Below are 16,104 nucleotides of genomic sequence, written 5' to 3'. Positions count from 1 at the left end.
AACGTTGTGTGTTGTGACGTTTGGGTAGTAAACATGTTGATAAAACAAACTAATTTGTTGTTGTGTGTAACGTAGAGCTGCAGCTTCAAATATACGAGTGGAGTTTTTTTAATTGCCCATTGCATTCGGCTGGGGCGGTGGCCTACGTGTTCCCACACACTACACAGTAGTGCCTATACCACTACACTGGTATAGGTGTAGTATATAATGAGCTGTATATAATTTGAATATTTAAAGGTGTTCAGGCAGTTTGTCCTGTTCGTCACACCTCCTTCTACGAGTTTCCACGAGTTGCTGCACGAGTTTACCCGAGTAAGGAAAGCTAATTTGATTGGTCGTTATAGAGCGGGCGGGATATTCAATGTTTGGGGCGAGACCGAGCTTGGTGTGTGTGTGTGTGTGTCTCAGACTTTTGATTGACGGATGACAGGTCAAATATCAGTGGCTGATGAATCGTGAGCAGCGTGACGCATAATTTGTGCTCCTGCATTATCCAATGCAAAAAAAAAACTACCTCACTTTCATCCTGGATTTACTCGAAAATATAATTTTGCACAAAGTTTGGGCTACATCGTCTGATAGATGGGTTATTACACTAATTTTATGACCCAGAGTGGAATCAAATTCATTTGTCTTTTCTGTACAGCTTTAATGTAAGAAGCATTAGAAATTCGGGTTTGATTTGGGGGGAATATTGACAGCCTTCTATATGCATATCATTCAGTCCTGATTACAGTACCTTCGACATTATACAGGCATCATCCAACAAGCTGTACGCACTGCAGTTTAAAACCTCTGTCCCTATGCTGAAGTGATACAACTGGAACAGTAAGGATGCTGGTTTCTGAGGGAAGTGCAACTTCAAGAAGGACAACCACCGCCTACATCTACTCTACTGTAGCCACCAGATCCCCATTTATTTTCTTTCTCAGGAGTTTTCCCTCAGTGGATGTGAGGGTCTAAGGACAGAGGATGTTGTTATGATGCTGTGTAAAGACCTTTGAGACAAATGGACTGTAAAAATGGACTTTACAAATAAACTTAAATGCATTGCCTAGCCTATAACAGATGACACATAGCAGTGCCGAATAATGACGACGTACACTTCCACTGTCACTGCTACTGTGGGAAATCCCCAGACAAACTGGACTGGCCATAATTCAAAGGCAAATGATTCAATCTGTCTTATTCAAATGTCAAACACACACTGTGACCACTTCCCTCCCTCCGTCTGCAGAATGGAGATTGATTTGATGTTTACAGTTTAAAAATATCAAAGTGTTCAGTTGATATAATGACTGACAGGTGATGGAGGCGGGACTCTAGCCCTTCCACTTCCTGCTGCACAACCACCAAACTAATTGGCGGCAAAACACTATACAGTTCACAACTAGGCTGCACAATATTATTGATTATGGGCAAGTGCAATATCCAAATGACATGAGCTGCATTAGTTTGATTAATGGTAAAATGTGTCCCATTGTTATACACAGTTAGCATCACAAACACTCAGACTGAAAAAAGAATCTCCAGATATAAAGGAACTAGTTTGTTTGATACACGACCACAAACATCTTCTTAGAGAAAGAAACATTCCAACTTTTTTGTTGTTAAATTTGTAATAAATGGACAGCTTTATATACGATTTCTTATTTCACTTGATCACTCGCCACTATGAGTAACACTTCCTCACATATTCACCTTCCGATAGAGATTTCCTACCATATCAGATTATTTCAGTCACCCCTTTCATGTTTCACCAGTGTTTCAAAAAAAAGAGGCAAATTTGGTTGCACACAAGTGGTAGGGAATGGATGCACAATAACTTTTTTTTTTGAAACCGATACCAATAACTTTCTGCTTCCAAAGGCTGATACGATAAGATAAGATAGCCTATATCATGACATCAATACTAAAAACAAAACCAAAAACAGTTTTGACTCTTTAAATGAAGACTTTCTATGGGCAGGCCTTTCAAACATTTGCTAAAAGATATCAAACAAAACTATTTGATATCTCAAATGAACACCTAGGGTTTGAACCAGTGATCTTCTTACCAGCTGATCATTTCTTTTGCTGAAGATGCAATATGCAGCTTCTTCAGGTCAACAGACAGTGACTTCAAAGTTCTGTTGTTTCCACTTTGGGAGAACTCTGATGAAATCATTGTGTTGTTGTGGGCGCGGACTAGAAACTTTATTTGTATAGCTCATCCTACAACTTCCACCTTCAAAGCTTTGAAAGCAACTATGACTCTGCTATGATTGGCTGACTGTGATCACTTTTAAAGAAGTGTCCTCTCCGTTCAGAGTGGGCTGTTTCATGGTTAACACCCTACACGGGTTGTTCAAGGATAAAGGAAAACAAGCTGCGTTTGATTATCAGATTCTGAGAGAGTGCCAGGGTTTTGATCAGTGTTAGAGTGAAGGGCGGGGTGCTTGCTTGCTGCATGCTTCAAAATGTTTGCCACAACTTCCCTAATTACTGTAGGTAACTCGGTTTGCGCTTTGACTTCCTTATTTCTCATCGGTTGCTTCCTCAAAAGAGCAAACTTTCATTGAAGCAGCAGCAGCAGCAGCTCATCAGCTTACACTACAACTCTCTGTTGCCACAAATCCCATCAACAATAATGATGAGCACCGCTCCCTGCCCTGTGGATGACTCTTTGACTTCACACTCACTTTCATCTGTCATATCAAACACTGCTGTTTTCCTCTGGGTTTGCATGTAACTTAGAGCCAGGAGAGCCCGTTGCCTTCCGCTCAAATACCCCTCACAGAGGAGATTCATTGTGATTATAATAACGCCGAATTCACCGCCGGACCAGCCTGACTCACATAAAACCTACACTTGTGCTATTTACCTTCTGTCTTTACACCTACGCGGTCGTGCTAAATAAAAAATGGCAGCTTTTTAAACGGGGTTCGGCTTCTCCTTCGCTTCGGTCCACGTCGCCGCTGGTTTCTAACGGAATGTGAGCAACAAGTTGATGCAACAAGATTGACAGGTGGGGGGCAGGTGCAGCCGTGCCAAGTAAAGCTAACTGTAGCTAGCATCTCTGGAAAACCTCCGACTAACTAACTTCTCCCTGTGATGCCCGACCGACACCCCCCCACCCCCCTTCTCTCTGTCTCTCTGTCTCTCCCTCCCTCCCCGGGCCCTCAAAGACAGTGCTCCGAGGAGCTGAAAGAGGCTCGAGTTGGAGCTCAGACATGAACCATCACCACACTGACTCACTACGAGTTAAGTTAACTGAGCAGAGAGGGAGAAAGTGAGAGGAAAGTAAGTTAAGTTAAGAGCAAGACAAGAGAGGCTGGAGCCGCTACTCACATCTTCCATGGTAAAGGACCAGGTTCCGTTATGTGAGAGTCGACCGGCCTGAAAATCACTCGACGTCGCCTTCACTGTTAACTATCCCCGCCGCGAACCGCTGTGTCCTCGTTGTCCGGCGCCGACGGTGGGCAGCTGACACATTTCAACCGCCCCTCTCTCTCTCTCTCTCTATCACACACACACACACACAGCACACGTCAGTGCATAAAATGAGGAACTGTGGTGTCGTCTCGTTTTTCCTCTTCTGCCTCCGAGAGAGAGAGAGAGAAGAGAGAAAAGTTCGAAGAAAAAAAAAAACTTTGTTTCCGGTTGAAGCGCCTTCACGCTCTTCTCTTCAATCTGTCGAGGAGGAGCAACGCGGAGCTGAGCTGAGCTGAGTTGAGCCTCCTCATCTCATCTCAGACATCCCACGGTCCGACTGCAGCCGTGACGTCACAGCGGAGTTTGACCAAAAGAGTCAGGAGGAGGAGGAGGAGGAGGTTGGGGTCTGAGCTGCAGCATCCTATGAGGAAACACAGGATCCAGTAGTACCAGGCAGCAGAGACACTGTGGACCTGAGACCTGAGACTCTGACCCAGAGTCAGACCTGGTGCCGGACCAGACGCTTTCTCTCATAGTTCAGTCTTTAATTTCACCAAAAAGGTAGGCTGAGTTGGTAGCCTAACTGAACTCCCTCCCACCACACATAAGACCAGGGGTGTAGATCCGATGCCAGGATTGGGGGGGACACAAAGGTGATTTTTTTTTTTTTACCCATATTGAACTCATACCATGCCGCCATAAATCACAACTCCGCAAAGTCTCGGCATATCATTCAAAAAGTACTGCACAGGGAATCATTTATTGTGCTTACCTTTCTTGTTTATTTGTCCTAAACAGCCAACAGCATGAATCACTGCTGTTATATTAGTAAATTATAATTTAAAGGGTCTCGGACATGTAATGTCTACTCGCGTTCTTATCTTTCGCCTCCCACCGACCCTCCCAGATCCCCAATTCTTCTCACCATCTTCCTTTTCCCCCAGTGTATGGAACTTAATGCACGATTAATTGATATGGATGAATATCAAAATATGAAGCCCTAAGATTGAGGGGGTTGTTTTTTTAAAGCCTGCTGATGTCATCAGCGTCTGTGTAAGAAACTATCCGTTCATCTGCATCGTAGTGGAGGAGACCAGAGGTGGGATGTGGAGTCAGAAATATTTTTGTCAAACATTATTTGTTCCACCATTTCAATAATTTCTTTTTAGATGTGAAGAATGTGAAGTCTGAAAATACATTTGTTAAATTTTGAATAGTTTGGGGTATTTTTATTGGGGGGGGACAATTCATGTTTTTCAGAAATTGGGGGGGACATGTCCCCCCCGTCCCCCCCGGGATCTGCACCCATGCATAAGACAGTCAGACTCCATCACAACATTCAAATCCCAACTTAAAACCCACCTGTTCAAACTGGCACACTCCCTATAAACCAGACACTCTGCACTACACTCGCTTATATCTTGATGTTTTGTTTGTTTTGTTTTTATTGATACTATGATCTTTTATCACTCCTTTTTTGTAAGGTGACCTTGGGTGACCTGAAAGGCACCTCCAAATAAAATGTATTATTATTATTACTACTTCTAACTAATTACCAGGAAAATAACTATTGCGGTTTTTGTTTTTTCATTATAAAATGCTCAAATATGTCAAATTATTTGGACTCGCCCCCCTAGCTAACCTGACTGTTTATCTGGAACTAACCAGGCACGCTGTGCGAAGCCTGCCTGTGCGGAGGAATAGCCTACTGACTGAGTGAGTTAGTTCCAGATAAACAGCGTTTTCCGATGTAGGCTATACATTTTAAAGTAGCACTATTGCAAATTCCAATTCTTTGTCTGGCCACTAGATGGGGTCAGTGGTGCAGCGTGTCAGGCCTACATAGCATGCAAAAAAGGAATTCTGCGTTTGCTCCACAGGCACTCCCACACTGTTGGCTATATTTTGTGTAGGCCTACAGATAGTTATGGCTCACCTGGACCTATTTATTGCATATTTTTATTACCGCTGTATTTGCGGTAGTGCTACTTTAACGGATGTATTATTTTTTGACAGGACTTATTGAGTCAAGTAACGGCGAGTAATGGCAGGTTTTATTGTTGTTTTATTATCTTGCCTAACCGTAAGACATAAAGCTGTGGAATATAACAACATCAAAAGTTTAAATGACTGATGGTTCACAATAAACACTTAAAACAGCCCACAGATGTAAGTCACAACAATAAGTTACCTGTTTTTATACACCTAACCAGTGTAGGTCCCTTGTTGGATTGTAATATTGCCATACAGCTATGCCTCTTTTAATGAGATTTATGATTATCACATATAGGTGAAAAACCCATAGTAGAATCTGTAGGCCTATGTAATTTTATTATAAGCACAATACAATACATTTCTATGTGTTATTACATGATGCAACCACATTTGTTCATGTTTACTTTATAGTTTTCAAAAATAGTTACAGCATAGTAGGCTACAATTTTTTTTTAAATCATCAATTTTAAATTATTATTATTATTATCTTTATATCTCATGTGCATGATATCCACATGTGATGTGACACACTGACTTAAGTATGCAGAGGGTTACCTGTTAGTGTTGTTTGAGCTTTATTTTGTTTACAGTGCATTTGTATGTTTGCAATTGTTTTGTAGCACAATGTCAAATTGATGAAGTTGGTTTTTGAATCTGTAGCATGTTTGTGCCTTTGCATGTGTATTCAAGCTCTCAGGGCTGCCATAGTCATACCATAGTCATAGACATTCTCTATAATATTATTTACAGAGACCCCACACTTCCCATCAAGAACTGCACTTGGCAGTAGCGGTAGGAAAAACCCAGAGCAGACTCCTGGTGGGCGGTCATCTGCCTTGACCGCTTGGGTTGGGAGAGACAGCAACAGATTGATAGATGTTCTACCTCTCTCTGTCTCAGGATGGCGCTGTCTCCTGCCCTATTTTTCTCTTCTGCCTTGTTTTTTCATTAGTACAGAGTAATTGGCCCCTGCTGCTGATATGCAGGTCACTCTGTCTTGGCAAATAGGTGCAGTGATGTAGTGATTTTCAGAAAGTTTAGCCTACTGTGATCTTATTGGCAGGAGTTCACCTGAATCACTGATTCACAGTGGGATGGTAAACATGCAGGTGCAAGCCTGAATCTGCAAAAGAATTAGAAGCAAACTAAAAGGTAAAGCAAAAAATAGGGTTGAAGTTTGGATTGGAAGGTCAGCATGTTGTTCAGCAGCAGAGGGGCCCCGTAGATGTCTGTTGAACTCTGGGAACAGACAGGAGCCACACATTTTGAGACTGGAGGACATGAGACAGAAAGGTTGACTCGTTAGATAAAGTTACAAGTGTGAGACACAATGATCACAATATTTAACTCTCTGATCATATTCAGGAAGAAACGCCCACTCTGGAAACACTGATTGGCTGGACAAAACTGGATTAATGTTTTGTCTTTAACCCTTGTAATGTCTTCTATAGACATGTTCTAGTTTTTTGGGTTCTTTTTCTTACAAAAAAAAAAAATCCAGTGTTTGTTGTTGTAATACTCAAAGCAGCCACAAGAGGCTGAAGTGCACCACTATCCTGATAGCATTCATAAGTTCTCATTAGGGCCACGGGGCAAACGCACCGTGGCACTGGCCCCTACAGCGATGAAATGGTTCTTGATGGTCAGCTGTTCCAGGTGAGGTGAGCAGGAATGCAAAAGAAGAGAAATGCTCTTTGCCTCACACCACATTAGGTGCGTTTCCACTGCAGGAGTCCCTGGTAAAAGGAGGGGGTAGGAAAGACACCAGACAAACAACATGACTCTTCTTGAATAGGATGACACTTTTATTCCAAACACATAGTGAACGTTAAATACAGAGCAGTTGCTTTCAATAAGCATACAAAGCATTCACATTCAGACTGCTGGAATATTTAAATAAGTTAATAAATACAACATTTACACTCCTGCAAGGAGACAAGACCTTTTGGTTGGTCATCTTTCTACCACGCTCTCCCACTGCAGTTCATCTTACCAAGATCCTGATCACTGAGGCACTAGGCCTCGGTGTGGTTGCTCTGTTAAAGTAACACTTACAGTACTGCCTCTCAACAAGATTAACAGGAAGCGTATACTGTATGATGTCTGATCACATGCACTTCCTCTTATAAGTCTGACTAATATTCTCCTAGTTTCACTAAGTTCTGCTCTATACAGAAAACTATCTTCTCTTGATCCCAGACAAAAGACAGAAAGAGAGAGAGAGTCCCTCCATAAGTGTTTTGCACAGCAGTATGTAACAAACCATATATTCATGTCTTGTTGAAGGTCCAGTGTGTAATACAGTAATTGTCAAGGTTTATTACCCATGAATATATGTGTATAAGTTTATACTTGCTATAAAATAAAATTTGTTTGGTTTTCGTAGCCTTATAATTATTCTTTTATATCTAGAGAGTGTGCCGCCATGTTTGTACGGCAGCCCGAATGGGAAATCCAGCCAGTCAGAGAGCATGTTTCAAGAGTTTCCCGTTCATAAATAAATCAACGAAGAATAAGCAGACATATGGTAAAATGTTTTAGATCTTCACCTCATCGCTCCATGCTCCTGAAATACTTCCAGTTGTCTCAGTCGTGGTAAACAAATTTTTTGTCCTCGGAGGCCACCGTCACTTTGCAGACGGGAGGGGTGAGTGCAAGCGAGAGAGCGCTGCAATCTAGAATCTGAACACTTGAGGTCACGGTTTCCCCCCCATTTTACACACTGGACCTTTAAATGATATCTGGTGTGTGTGAGGCAGCATCAGCTGCTGTGAGTGAAAATGATACTAGACCTCTGCCCATTTCCCATTTCTAGTTGACAGGCGCCTTCGTTTCTCGTAACCACCACCATTACCCAAACTACGGGATGTTTTGTGTTGTAACCATGACATCAAAAGGTCCACTGACCTTGATAGCAAACTGATTTTACCTGTGGTAAAAACCCAACCAAGTTGCAGTATTTACCACAGTATTGTAAAATGGTTAGTTGTTCATTTTCCAACAGAAATCTCCAACAGTTAATCTGTTGTTTATGGGATTGCACAGAGTACAGGTGTCCTTCTCCCCTCTGTACAACTCTGGACTTGCGTTGTGTTGGGTTACATCAGCCTGGACTGTGCTGACTGTCCCCAGCAGCCTCTCCTGCTGCAGACTGGACACGCAGCCGGTCACTGACGCTGCAGCGCGCAGGCCAGGGAGGCGTGCTGCATCTGATATAAGGCGAAACATCTGTTCACAGGTGTCTTCGAGCCGCTGCCTCATCTCTTGTGGAAGCTGGGGCTGTGGATGATCTGAGACAGCTTTCCAAACGACTCCATTGCGTCCACGGGTTCTTCTGTTTGTGCCATGTTGTGCCTCGGCTGGTCCAATCCAGGGGAGGAGGAGGCCCGGTGGTCCACGGTGCTGATCCTGGGGAGGAACTGGGCCAAAGCGGGGACGCCTCGGTCTCGACCCTGCAACCTCTGCTGCTGGTTCCCCAGACTGAGCAGGGCTCCGTGTCTGTCAGAGATGTATACGTTGTAGCCGTCTGGTAAGATCTGCTCTCTGAAGCTGCAGTCATCTCTGCTGTAGGTGTGCTGGGGGAGATGGAGACACATTTACATGTTAAAAAAATAATGTCCCACATATGACCTTTTCTTTGATACTGGCCAAATACAACAACATGAAGCACAAGGATTCAAATTCAAATTCAAATTTTATTTATTTATATGGCACCTTTCATGCTAAAAGCAACACAAAGTGCCTCACAGAGGCTAAAAACAACAAGGAAAAGAAAGAGAACAAAACAAAAAACAAAAAGAAGCAACCCAACCACAAATCATAGAAAAATCGTATAAAATAAAATAGAATAAAATAAGTGAAATAAAATAAAATAAAATAAAATGAATACATAAAATCTAAATATAATACGAGGCCTGATTAAAAGGAATTAAAAAAAATAAAAGAAATCAATTAAAAGCCTGATTAAAAAGGTGGGTCTTAAGCCTCTTTTTAAAAACATCAACAGTCTCTGCAGCCCTGAGGTTGTCCTGCAGGCTGTTCCACAATTGGGGGCCATAATAACTGAATGCTGCCTCCCTTTTCAAAAGCGTAAGTAGTTCTGAGTATTTGCTTCATGTGTCGTAATGTTACATAATTATACGTTATTATTTCATAGTGTGGTGAATGTGCATGTCATAACTTGTCCACCAGAGTGTTTTGCAGTTGTTGGATTGTGTATTTAGTTTGATGAGGGAAACGTGAAAGTACTGTGCGCTTCCGTTGCGTTAGCTGAGCAGCTCACGTCTCTGCCCCGCCGATCCCTTTAATCTCTTAACTATTGATTGAAATGTTTTGAGCCTTCTCCCATTCCCTTTAAGCAAAGCTTATTAATGCCTGCCCTATTTACAGGAAGAAAAATTACAATAACAAAACAAAACAAAATGTGTAGGAAGATTACACTCGAAGCGTAGAGTAAGTAAAGTGAATAGTATCAAAACAAAACAAGCAGAACCATTTAGTAATAATAATTAACTTACTTTATCCTAGTGTTAAATATGTATTCAATACATTGATTTTAAACATCCTTTTAAATTGGGTAATAGTTGTACATGATTTTAATTCATTGTCAAGGCTATTCCATAATTTTACTCCAATAACAGAAATGCATTTGGCTTTAGTGTTTGTCTTTGCTTTTGGTTTGTTTAAAATGCAGGCCCCCCTGAGGTCATACTGGGACTCTCTAGTTGAGAACAGATTTTGTATGCAGGGTGGAAGTAGGTTGTTTATTGCCTTATAGGTTATTACAGAAGTCTTTAAATTGACCAAGTCTTCGAATTTCAATGTTTTGGTACTGGTGAAGAGCGGATTGGTTGGTGCTAAGTAATCCTTTTGGTGTATAATTCTAATGGCTTTCTTTTGCAGTATGAAGATAGGATTAGTAATTGTTTTGTATGAGTTTCCCCATACCTCACCACAATATGTTAAGTAAGTAATTCACTACTTACTACTGCATTTTCTGTTGGTATTTTTTTCAATATAAAGTGTGTTTTTTTCAAATTAAAAACAGCTTTTATCAAAAAAACAAACAAAAAAAACATACGTAAATGTTGCCGCAAGTTCTTCGACGGTTGTTTACTTTGGCCAAAGAGAGGCACAGCCAGAGGCCAAGGTTGTTGTTGCTGCTGCTGGATCTTTTCATTCAGGTTTTCCACTTTGCAAACATCCTACCCTGCACCACGCCGGACAAAGGTTGATGAACCAGTTGACTGTTTGAATGAATGACTGAGTGTTTTCTGAACATGGAAGCTGGAACGAGCAACGTATGAAAACAGCAGGAGACCTCGGCTCAGCGGGTCTACAGACATCTCTACTTTTATCCATCACTTAAAGGCACAATACAACATTTTGAAAATGTGCATTTTATCAAGAGATCATAGATTATCATTGTTGTTTTACACTTTGTCTTTATCGGCAGGATTACGCAAAACGTCGTGAATTGATTTGCACTGAATGCGGTGGAGAGATGGGGCTGGACCAGTGAGATTTTGGGGGCAGATCCGACTCATTGACACTGATTTATCCCTCTGAAATCTGGTGTATGAGCGCTCGTCTGGTTTGTTTATCTGTCAGCAGGATTACACAAAAAGTCCTGAACTGATTTACATTGAACTCAGTGGAGTGACGGGGCCTGGACCAGGGATGAACCCGTTACATGTTGTTGCTGATCTGGTTAAAAGAACAGATCCACATAATAATATAAAAGGCTAGATGTGCATAAGACTGTGGTACCAACAGTCTTAGGAATAAAAGTCATGCAATTACACAATAATATCAGGTCCTTACAGCAATGAGACAGGTCAGGTATGATCTGCATGGCTGATATCATCATTGCACACTACAGTTAATAAATCAGCAGCTGTTAAGTATCAAAGACTCTAAAGGGGTTCCTCAGCAGAGGTATGCTGTTTTGGTCAGTGGTCAAATTCTATCATTCATTTATTTAATCTCCTATGGAGCTCAAAAACAATCAGTTACAACTCACATGAAGTAGAAAAGGATAAATAAAATGTTCTGAAAACCTCCAGTTCCAACATCGCAACTCTGATGTGGAGAAAGAGGCAGCTCATGAGCGTTTACCGTATAGGTGGAAATACTCATTTAGATTGAGGCAGAGAGTGAGGCTGAGGCTGAAGCGCTGCAAGGACGTGATGTTACGTGATGTGAGTGGAATAAAAAAAAAAAAAAGTAGTCGAATCAACAAGCAGGGCCGTTGTATAGGGGAGAAAGGTGATGATAATTCTAGGGGCCCAGCGCCCAGTAGGGCCCACAAAAAACCCCAGTAGTCTAATCTTTGTATGACAGAATTATTCTGCATAAGACCCTGACTGATACTCATCAGGGCCGGCCCGTGGCATAGGCCGTATAGGCAAATGCTAAGGGCGCCGTCCATCCAGGGGGCGCCAGCGCCATAAATGGGAAAGAAAAAAAAGTGTAACTTTCACTATTTTTACAACTAGTTGGTACTATTATTTCGTAATACAAAAAATAACCCCACGTTAATTTAAATGCAAAGCAATACCTATTAAAAAGTAATAATATAATATGTTACATATAGGGTACATTATATAGGTTAAATATTGTAAATGTTGTGTTTTTTGTCTGTTTGGTTGATATTTTGTTTGGAGAAAAAAAGCTAATTTCTCATTTAGGGCTACACACACCTCATAAAGTTTGAAATGTAATGTTAAGTCAATGTTTAGCTTCTTTTATTTTACATTTGAGACATTTGGTGAAAATAGAATGACAGATAACATTTATGCTCAAAAAGCAATTTAACAAAATATCATTTTAACTTGTTTTCCACACGTATCTATTAGCTTTTATTCATACAGTATATTCCACTGCTTTTGTGAAGCTAAGACTTTCGTATACCCATTTCAAGCATCACAACAGGTTATTCTCATGACTGTAGACTAATTTTTTTCATGTCTTCACCCAGGATTTACTTAATGACATTTTACTGATTGTTGTGCAAGTTGTGTATCTCGGGGTCAGAGGGGACATACAGATACACTGCTACGTTATCATTATAATCATTATTGATCATTGTTGGGGGGGGCGCCTGGGAGTAATCTCGCCTAGGGCACCAAAATGGCTAGAGCCGGGCCTGATACTCATAGTAATGCTGCATTAGCATCAAAACAAAGTAGGCTAAATCAAAAATGATAATATATACGTAGTCGAAAAAAAGACAAAAAAACGAGAAAAAAAAAAAGGGGGGGGGGGGGGCACTTTAGTGTTCTTTAAGGGGGCCCAGAATTCCTAGCAACGGCCCTGTCAACAAGTATAGGGAAGTGGGAGATTCCCCAGAAGAGACACTAATAAATGTTATTTTCACAACTTTGGCTTTCTCATCAAAGTTATAATAGAAAGTGAGCTGCCACAGTTAATACATATAGAGCACAAACTACAGTTACATGCAGACACACATTACATTTACATTTGATATATTTTATGTTTATTAATTATTAGTTAGGTGTTTAGTGTTTTTATGAGTATTTATTTATTAAAATGCTGCTATGATGATAGGGATTGCTCCCAAAGTAAGTTTTGTTGGATGGAAATGGAAAATGACAATAAAAACATCTATCTTTTTTACTTTGGTATACTGTACTGTATACTTTTGTAGTTCTCATAGGAATAAGGCTGTGTCATCTTTTTTTTTAAAGTATATTGTTTGGCCTTTTCACCTTCACTGGACAGCACATAAACGTAAAGACAGACAGGAAAGGGGGAACGACATGCAGGAAAGGTCCGCCCGGCGCGAGATTCGAACCGGGGACGCGCCTGCGTTGAGGACTGTAGCCTCTACATGGGGCGGCCGCTTTAACCACTGCGCCACGCACCGCCCCAGGCTGTGTCATCTTTAGCATAAAACTGGCACACTGCTACAATAGGAACCGTAATTATATCAAATCTAGACTGGAAAGTCAAATCAAGGATATAGTATTTATTTTATTTTATTTGTATAGTGGACATGTTGGTCTTTCATATGATTTTTCCTGTTCTGTGGTTTGGTCAGTTATGTTTTAAATAAAAGAACAGATTTGTGTCCCTTGTACATGATATATTATGTTTTTTTTTTAAAGCAGTAGAATAAATTTGATCACTAAAAAATTATATTTGACAGTAGAACATAAAAATGTTCTAATCCAACCTGATGATGATGATGCAGTGGTAACTGTTTTACTTGACTCCTGACTCCTGAGGAAGTGAAAGTGATGATGTGTCATTAGTGAGGCTGAGACTTGGAGACTTACCGAGGAGTACAGAGACCCGTCTCCTTCTATGCACAGAAACCGCGCGGTCGCGACTCCTCTGATGGCAACACAGCCCGGGTCCACGGGCCGGATCTCCAGAAGACCTGCAGGTCAGATACGCATCAGAATGAGCAGTGCACTCCATCCACCGTTCACCCCTCACAGCTGCTGGAGTCCGCGTCTCCAGGACTGTATAGACTACTATAGATACTTACTGTGCAGAGTCTGAACCGCGGAGCCGTGGATCTGTCCATCCCCGCTGATCAGGAGGTGCAGTCCCGGTCTGGCGGCGTACAGGTGCCTGAGCCGGACCACCTGGTCCCAGCCGTGCTCGATGTGCGGCCCCTGGTCCGATAGGGGCATGCAAACAACTCCCACAGCGAAAACCACATTGATAACGTATATGCTGAGCAGAAACATGATTCATGGAGTCCTCCGTGCGCGCGCTGTGTCCCGCTCCCTGCAGCTGTGTGAAGTGAGCCAGCCCCATCCTTACTCAGCCTTTTAAATGTGGCCCTTATCAGCTGCAGATAACCCTCTTTCCCAAAGCCAGTTCTCAGAAGCAGACCACAACACACCCCTGCACGACATCCAACGGAATCGTAGTTCTCCCTTGGCCCCCGACGAGCCCCGAGCAGAGCAGAGCAGAGCAGAGCCCCCCCCCCCCCCCCTGTGGTGTGTTAGTGCAAATCTCATTCACAGCTCTGTTAGAGATCTGCTCACATCACTCAACCACACGACCACATTCCTGTTGTCTTCTCAGAGGCGCACACATCTAGGCACAGAATAACATCTGGAGTGGACACACATCTGCCTCCCCAGAACACACACGCACACACGCGCGCGCACACAAGCACGCACCACAGCCTATAGTGCGCTACTCTGTGTCTGTCAAATCGCACGTTAAAACATGCGCTATGCACAAACTTTAGTGGAGATCCATGCTGTAGCCTATACTGCTGCTAACAGACCACTGTTTATAAAACAGGATCAATGCTTCCCACAGGTTTTTTATAATAATAATAGAAGTAGTTTAGTTTGTTTATTTTATTGTCTCCCTTGGGAAATTTGTCTTGGACACAAGAGAAAATGTCTATTCACATATAACAAATAGCACAGAAGACAAGAGACATATATCCATATAAATACATCCATTATTTAAAAAAACAAAACAACCCCCCCCCCAAAAAAACAAAACAAAAACAAAAACTCTTTGCACTATTGAACTCCCCTTGTCCTATTGCACTACCAATATTCTTGCACTACCCTCTTCTATCATTCATTTTATTGTACTATTATACTATATACTATTTCACTTCCCCATTAGTTATGTGCAGTAGTTCCTCCAACAGCAATGTCACAGACTGAATTACAGCATCTGCTACATCTCATGCATCTTTGAATCATTAGCAAGCTAACAGCCAATTACAATCACCCAACACAGGCAAAAGACTGAGAGAAAGTGTAATACAGAGAGAGATTTTTTTTGGACTTGTTTTGTTTCCCTATCCTGTATTGCGTTTCCATAGTGTCTGCTTCATTTATTTCCTTTCCTTTTATTTCCTTCATTATTATCATTTTCTTCTTCTTTTTCTTCCAAGTTTAGTTTGGTGTGTTGTTTGTGGTTGTTGGTGCTTTAATGCATGACCCATTTGGCTTGCTTGGTTCAGGATGATTGTCTTTGTTAAATATTTGAACATGTACAGTATATAAGCATGTGTATATTTATATGTATATTAAGATAGAGTATAGAGTATATGCACTTTTAAAAAAATGTTAATACTGTAACTGTGAACCCCAGGAAGAGTAGTCGCTGAGGCAGTGACTAATGGGGATCTAATAAACTAATAAACTGTGGTTCCTAACCTGTGGTCTAGTATTGCAAATGGGCTAACAAATCTTTTCCAATGAGCCCACTTGTCAAATGCAGGACTTTGACTTTGAAAGCAGTATCTTATCTCTATACTTTACAAAACTAAACAATCTGAATGCTTCCTCCACTGTCAGTACAACAGATGTAGGGTAACATAACAGCCAACTAATAAGAAGAAGTAGCGGTACTAGCAATAGTAATAGTAGTGGTGGTATTACTAATATAGAACTAGTTGTAGTAGTAGTCGAGTAGGCTAATACTGCCCTACAATGCAAGAAAGGGGTAACTCATTTTTTGTCAAAAATGAGATTTTGTCATTTTTGGGACATTAAAGGTCTGCTACATTATGTGGATAAATATCTTGACTCAACGTTATCTTATTTGGGATATATTTGCGGGTGGTTTTCACAGTAACTCCCAAAAACTGTGGTGAAACAACAAGAGAACACAGTAACATGAGTTACCCTTTTCTCTCTGTGTATAGATGTTCAACTTGCCCTACTGTACAACAGGCTACTACCA

The 16,104-nt window shown here is 41.4% G+C and overlaps 2 protein-coding genes across 2 annotated transcripts in view; both read right to left on the bottom strand.

Annotated features, from left to right (window-relative positions):
* plekho2 (pleckstrin homology domain containing O2) overlaps nucleotides 1-3,567 on the bottom strand; it is a 35,818-nt gene extending 32,251 nt beyond the window's left edge. Inside the window, exon 1 of the mRNA XM_085771368.1 lies at nucleotides 3,331-3,567. Coding sequence (XP_085627494.1) covers nucleotides 3,331-3,339 — 9 coding nt within the window. The 5' untranslated portion in view covers nucleotides 3,340-3,567. The remainder of the gene's footprint in view (nucleotides 1-3,330) is intronic.
* A 4,959-nt stretch (nucleotides 3,568-8,526) lies between these two features.
* fgf19 (fibroblast growth factor 19) lies at nucleotides 8,527-14,350 on the bottom strand. The gene is made up of 3 exons (XM_085773159.1): nucleotides 13,925-14,350; nucleotides 13,710-13,813; nucleotides 8,527-8,984 (listed from the first exon to the last, which is right to left on the bottom strand). The coding sequence occupies exons 1-3, from the start codon at nucleotides 14,127-14,129 to the stop codon at nucleotides 8,667-8,669; spliced, it is 627 nt and encodes a 208-aa protein (XP_085629285.1). The 5' UTR covers nucleotides 14,130-14,350; the 3' UTR covers nucleotides 8,527-8,666.
* Nucleotides 14,351-16,104: the final 1,754 nt, after the last annotated feature.

The sequence above is a fragment of the Trachurus japonicus genome, chromosome 3 (assembly GCF_045865225.1).
Source record: "Trachurus japonicus isolate A0001 chromosome 3, Traja_1.0".
Taxonomy (NCBI): Eukaryota; Metazoa; Chordata; class Actinopteri; order Carangiformes; family Carangidae; genus Trachurus; species Trachurus japonicus.
The sequence above is the reverse complement of the archived record's forward strand: the minus strand, read 5'-3'. Positions and strand labels throughout refer to the sequence as shown.